Source organism: Pinus tabuliformis, chromosome 4_1 (assembly GCF_031772625.1).
Source record: "Pinus tabuliformis cultivar Carrire ecotype Pingquan chromosome 4_1, CPIR1, whole genome shotgun sequence".
Taxonomy (NCBI): domain Eukaryota; kingdom Viridiplantae; phylum Streptophyta; class Pinopsida; order Pinales; family Pinaceae; genus Pinus; species Pinus tabuliformis.
In genome coordinates, this window is record NC_142303.1 from 727,941,049 (window position 1) to 727,948,082 (window position 7,034).

Sequence of the window (7,034 nt, forward strand, 5' to 3'; positions counted from 1 at the left end):
AATGAGCGCCTAGCGGAGAAATATATTGGAGATTTCTACAAAAATTTAAATACTCAAACTTATATTTTTTTGAAGGCCTATTCTAGCAGCATCAAAAGTTGTCAATAACTCTCATATAGTCTAAAAATGAGAGAATACAAATTAGTCACTAAAATACGCAAAAGGTCATGACTGACCAGCCAAATATAAATCCATCAAAATATTTATAGTAAGCTTCAGCCCGCCCTGCTTTGATCCCAGTACATGAACATTTACCAGAATAAAATATGTGGAGTTTTTTTAAAAAGGTTAAAACACTCCATTTAATCACTAACCTGACCAGCCAAATATATAAATCCATCCAATTCTGTAAAATAATCCCCAACCCTCCCTACTTTGAGTTTGGTACATCAACATTTAGCAGAATAAATTTACAGTAAAAAATGTGGCATTGTCAAACATGAAAAGGCAAATGTCTTCGCGTGAAGCTATAGCCTCTCTGGTATGCTGATTTTAGTCTCTAATCTAATAGGGACATTAAAGTACGTGATATAATGAAGGTAACTAGTCTGTAAATAAACTACCTGTAAATTTTGTCGTTACCTGTATTTAAAACAAAATTTGCAATCTGCCATGATATCAAATTTGAGTTTATTTTAAAATTGCAATTTTCATTGTACGAAATTTGACTTAATTTTGAAAGAAGAATCATGACACGTTTTCTTTTAAAGGTCTCATTTGGTTAGATTCAGACCATCATTTTGAAATAACTATTTTTGGACCTTCCCTTTAGTTCAATTCAAACGCTCTTTGGTGTTTTAACTAAATATGGACAATTCTGACCATCTTTTCAAAATAATTATGTTTGGAAGTTCCCTTTAGTTCAATTCAAATGACCTTTGGTGTTTTAACTAAATATGAACAAAGAATGTTGAGAACATGAACTAGGATGTTGAAAATAATTATAAAATTATTCGTGATACCATAGAGTAAGAAATAAAACACTCGAAACAAACTTGAAAGGTTAACACTTTGAGGAAATGAGTTTTTATTTATGAATTTCAAGCCCTTTAATGTATTGTTGGATTAATAATGTTAATTTATGGAATGTTGTGTAAATTATTAATTAAATTTGATTCCATTTTTCTCTTTAGAAATGTCATAATAATAACCCTTGTAACATTTAAAATGCGTTTATGTTATTTTTTATTAGGTAAGCGATAAGTTATTCTTTTTATTCAAATTTATCAATTATCATACTCATGTGTTATCAACGATGATTACACTAACTTGTTATAATACTAGCAATTGTCCCAAAAGCTACAAAGAGAAGCCGATAGGATTATTAAATTGGAATTGTTGAATTTTTCTAGAAGAGTTAATTAGTTTGTGGAAAACCCTGTTTTCTTGGACTGGATCATTGTGCAATTACTTTTCTTTAGATGTTTTTTTTTATATCTATATTACAAGGAACACATTGAATGTCTTATTTCATTTGAGAGTAAGTTAATTACCCAAAATCAAGAGGTTAAGTTAATTACCCAAAATCAAGAAACCTCTATAGATGGCCAAGCATATACAAAGAATACATCTCATTCATAGGCAATACCAAATCCATCTTTTCTTTTCTCTGAGTAAAATTTCAAAAGCATGAACACATGCTATTTCATATGCACAATAAACCCAACTTCTGAAATTTCAATGCTTGGATGCATCCCATTCATATGCTACAGTAAACCATATTTTCCTTAAATTTCAATCCATAAACACATCCATTCATGAGCCATAACAGAACCACAAAAAACAAAACCCAGCCCTGCAATGCCAAAGCATTATCCCCATTCAAAAGCAAAGAAGTAGCAAATATAAATGTCAGTGTTCCACAGTCTTGACTGCGCAAATCCAATTAGATGTTATTTCAATCTTTTTGTGTCCAGTTCAGATGTTATCCATTCTTTCAAGTGTGAATCACCTATTGCCCTAGTTATCGCTAAAGATCCTTGAACTCGCTAAACTCTATGACGGAGTTCCACAATCCCACTCAAATTCTCTATCTGTTGTCTCTCGTCCTCCCTTCCAGCTCGATGATCACATGTAAGGGCTTCAGAAGCACCATCTCTGCTAATAACTGCTCGACAATCCCCAGCGTTAGAAACCACTAAGTTACCATTTATAGTGAGAACAATTACACAAGCAGTACCGCTGCCAACCTCCTGCTTCAAAAATCCTGCATCTGTTGTTAAGTAGCCAGCTCTAATAGCCTGCTCAAGAATATCCGTTGTTTCATCTTCCACACTGAGCATGGCATCCACAATATTTTGCCCAATATTTTCAGCGGCGAAAGTTGCGGCTTGCTTACCGCTATGATCATCAAAGCCGCCAAAGAAGGCCTGTTTGGAATGACCAAGAACATTGACCATAGCCTTGTGGGTATTCTCCATGAATCTCGCCAACCGTTTCTAGACAAAACCGCATAATGAAAACCCTCTAGGTTGACCTCCGTCATCTCCTCTATGGCTACACATGGCGCATTCAGTTCTGGCGAGTAGAGTGGAACATCCAGCCATTGCGGGTGTTTCCTCTATAGCAGAGGCGTGAGGCACCGGCCGCCAATAAACAACGACCTACCTAAGATGAAGACTGAGGGAGAATTCCCTGCAACAACACAAGACATGTTCACAATCTATGGATGCCGCATCAGAAAGAGCTATTACTTCAAGAAGCACCAGATCACGGCTTTGGGGGTTTTGGGATTAATTCTACGGAGATACAACGAAAGAGTTGGCTGTAGGTAGTTTTAATTGGTGTATGGGGTATATAATTTAATACTAATCAGTGCTTGCAAAAAGCCAGGGAAGAAGAATAGTGCTTGCCAAAAGCCAGGGAAGAAGAAGAACAAAAACAACTGGCAAACCAAAGAAATGATTAACTTTGAGGCCAAGAGTGACATAAAGCATTAGAAACCACTAAGTTACCATTTATAATGAAGGCAGTTACAAAAGCAGTACTGCTGCCAACCTCCTACTTCAAAAATCCTACATCTATTGTTAAGTAGCCAGCTTTAACAACCTGCTCAAGAATATCCATTGTTTCATCTTCCATCCCGAGCATAGCATCCACAATATTTTGCCCAATATTTTCGGCGGCAAAAGCTGCAGCTTGCTTACTGCTATGACCATCAAAGACACCAAAGAAGGCCTGTTTGGAATGACCAAGAACATTGACCATGGCTTTATGGGTATCCTCCATGAATTCTTGCCGACCCTTTATAGACAAAACTACATAATGAAAGCCCTCTAAGTTGGCCTCCATCATGTCCTTTATGGCTACGCACGACGCATTCAGTTTCGACGAGTAGAGCGGAACATCCAGCCGCTGCGAGCATTTCCTCTGTAGTAGAGGTGTGGGGCACCAGCCGCCAATAAACAACGACCTGCCTAAGATGAAGACCGAGGGAGAATTCCCTGCAACAACACAAGACATGTTCACAATCTACGGATGCCGCATCAGAAAGCACTATTACTTCAAGATGCACCAGATCACGGCTTTGGGGGTTTGGGGATTAAGTCTGCAGAGGTACAGTTAAAGAGTTGGCCACAGGTACTTTTAATTGGTGTATGGGGTATATAATTTAATACTAATCAGTGCTTACCAAAAGGCTGGGAACAATAACAAGAACAACAACTAGCAAACCAAAGAAACGATTAACTCTGAGGCCAAGAGTGACATAAAATAATGGGAGAAATAGTAAAGATATCTTCAAGAGTGACATAAAAGAATGGGAAAAGGCAATAAAAATATCTTGCCATGCCACGCAGCGCACAACAGAACTTGGAGGTGAAAAGAAGGCACCTCAACCGATATTTGGAAAAATCAGTCACACTTCAAATCAACGGTTGAAAGTGTCTCACCTGATTGAACGGAGCAGGGTAAAAGTGTAGACAATTGTTGATGCATAAGAAGGCCTATAGGCCTAATTAGTGGTCAAAATAGATTGTGTGAATTGAGTACGAGCTCAACCCATCGATCCCTCCCTTTGAATTTTTTTTGAAACCGTACAAGGATGAATGGTTATAATTGAGGATCCAAATCTTAAAATAAGATGTAAACACTTTGTTTTTTATTAGGAAGTTTAATATCTTGAAATCCCCCAACGAAATCACAAAAAGGTTCTAATAGATTTATATAAAAATTGTTTATCATGTTATTACTCTAAAAAAATGATATTAAGTTCAATATACAAGGTTGTGATGCATATGTTGAAGGTGGTTTAGAGTTAATCTGACTTTCGTTTTTGGGTCATGATCTTATATTAACGTGATTTGAAGATGGTTTGGAGTTAATTTCAAGTTTTTAATATTTTTTGTTTTTTTTGGGATTATGACCTTATGTTAAGGTGATTTGAAGGTGGTTTGGAGGTAATATGAGATTTTTTTTTTTTGCATTATATTTTTATGTTAAGTTGATTTGGAGTTAATGTGGTTATTATTTTTTTTTGACAAGAATCATGGTTTTTTATATTGAATGGGAAAAGCAAAAAGCTCATAAGTTACATGCGATTGATACAAGGAGAACCTTCTTCCATGATTTTTGTTTCTAAATATATGTATCAAATGATTCATTCTTACATTTGGTGTTTTAATTATTCCATTGCAACTACTATAACATCACATAAAGAGATCTATAAAAAAAAAGAAAAGAGAGTTGCATTCCTAAAAGTTATATGATTCTGGAAGCCTTAGGAGCAACTATCTTATATAGGTGTGTCATTGAGGCTGATTTAGTTTCTTTCTCATCTCAGTTAATGGAGAAATCAATATTTTTCAGGACTTTTACGGCAACATGATTTTTATTGATCTATATTTTTGTAGAGAATAAAGTATTCTTGTTATGCTTAAGCGTATTATAGATTCAAAATTTAGATGATAAATCCCTATAGGACTTCATTATTTGCAAGACATATGAGACATGAATTCTACATAGAGACGACACATAGAACTCAAATCACCAGGCCTTTTCCACCAAACAATCATCTTGACTTGATATTGATTTGAAACTCATTGAGAAATCCATAAGAGACTCATTACCCTCAAGTACGAGACAAAGAAGCAAAACCAAATAATTTAGGAGAGCTATGAAATCACCACTCTTACAAGAGGCACAAGAAAATTCCACGATAGAGACAGAACAACAAGACTAGGGCTCAAGGAAAACTTGTGAGATGGCTAATCAAGAGGTACCTGCAAATGACCATGCGGGAACCCAAGAACATGAGCTAAAAATCTTGATAACAACTGCCCAATACAAAGGAGAATAATAGAAGACCCTCATTGTTACCTATCTTATGGAAACAACATGATTGAAGAACCAAAATAATGATTATCCTAAAGGATGGGTTGGCACTCCAAGAACCAATCCAAGTGGCGAGAAATAACTCTTCACCATCCACCTCCATGTTGAAGCATCATTTTTCATTGTACTATCCTCAGGCACTGGTGTTATGGTAATTAAACTAATCCTCCCATATGATTCATATGCTCTCACTCGGAGGTACCAAAATGTCAATGTCCTAATAATCGGTATTGATTCATCCTTCCCTAGAGGAACAGTGATAGGATTAAGACCACCACTAAGAATGATTAAGGGTTAATAACTATATGAAATTTCAAAGATTCTCGGTGTTGACTCAATTTGAGGGCGCCTATATCCGCCCAAAGATCAAAATGTCCCAAGATAGATTAATTGAGATATTCATGTGATGAGTTAGGGAGGGATTCATTTCTACATTGATCATACCAATTTAGGTCCCCCTTGAGGAGATATGTCCCAATGTTAACCGTCTCATCTGGTTTAGTATATTTTTCCCTCCAATCATTGCAGAAATGATATCCTCGAATGTAATCTAAAAGATTGAGGTTTCTTATCATTATTTGAGTGATGTTTACACATTGACACAAATTGTTATTTATGATTCTCGGTAATGAAGGAATATCTCATCTGAATTCCACTAGATAATTTAAATTAGTCTTTCCATTTGGAGGCATATTTTTACGTATGGTACTTGATAAGGAGGGAATCCTGGATTACATTAAGGGACTCTAATTTCTGGATTTTCCTGATCTTTTCTAGTGTCCAAGTTATGACATTGATACCATTCTTTCTAAACGATGTAATTGGGCCTCTCTGGTATTGATTTGTAAATCAACTTCAAGGGAGGATAAAAACACAACGAAGAGTTATTTTCCTACCACTGAAAAATGTGATAAATCAAAACAATATGGGAGGTCCATGGGATCATAGCATGGAACAACTTGCAATTGTAATTCACATAATGGGGTAAGGATAAATTATAATATTGGGGATGCCTATATGTTAGGCCCCTATACTACTAGTGTAACCCCTTATTGTTGTTAGTACAACCCCCTTATTATATTTTTGTACCCATGTAGTCCCCATATTGTTACCATTGCGCCCCATAGAAGCCCACTATTGTAATTGTTGTGACCTTACATTATTATTGTTATGTCCACTCTGATTATATTATGACTCCTTAGACTTCTATATATAGAAAGGAGGTCTTGTCATTTGAATCATCAAAGAATTGTTCATTCATGTAATGTAAAGGATGTTGCCCCCTCGAAGAGGCTGAATTCTAAGGCGTTCATCAATATTTTCTATCTCTTTGTGAGCTAGTTTCATAACATTTGGTATCAGAGCTTTGGATTCTAGGGTTTCGATGCTCCAAGTAGGTCATTGTGGCATTTGCACTATAAATTTCTTTTTCTATGACATTTCAGACAATAAAAAAAAAACCCATTTGGGCTGAAATCGTTCTAAACCTCGGGTCCGAATTTCAGAGCTTTTGGTGCTATATTTGCAAAGATATGATCTGAGGAAGTTGGCCTTTTTGCAGACTCTTGAATTACATTCCAAACAGGTGACCTGGGGAAAATAGTCATAACTTTTGTTTTAAGCATCATATTCAAATTTCGTAAGAAGTTACAAAATGAGGACAGACTGTAGTTTCTTGTATACATTTTTCAGGGATGAATGGA

The 7,034-nt window shown here is 35.8% G+C and overlaps 1 protein-coding gene and 1 pseudogene across 1 annotated transcript; both read right to left on the bottom strand.

The window, feature by feature from the left end:
- Positions 1-1,988: 1,988 nt before the first annotated feature.
- Positions 1,989-2,420, bottom strand: LOC149178201 (putative protein phosphatase 2C 32 pseudogene; annotated as a pseudogene).
- A 580-nt stretch (positions 2,421-3,000) lies between these two features.
- On the bottom strand, positions 3,001-3,462 carry LOC149178202 (putative protein phosphatase 2C 25). Its single transcript, XM_089422020.1, has one exon. It carries the CDS (start codon positions 3,460-3,462, stop codon positions 3,001-3,003), a length of 462 nt encoding a protein of 153 aa, XP_089278146.1.
- Positions 3,463-7,034: the final 3,572 nt, after the last annotated feature.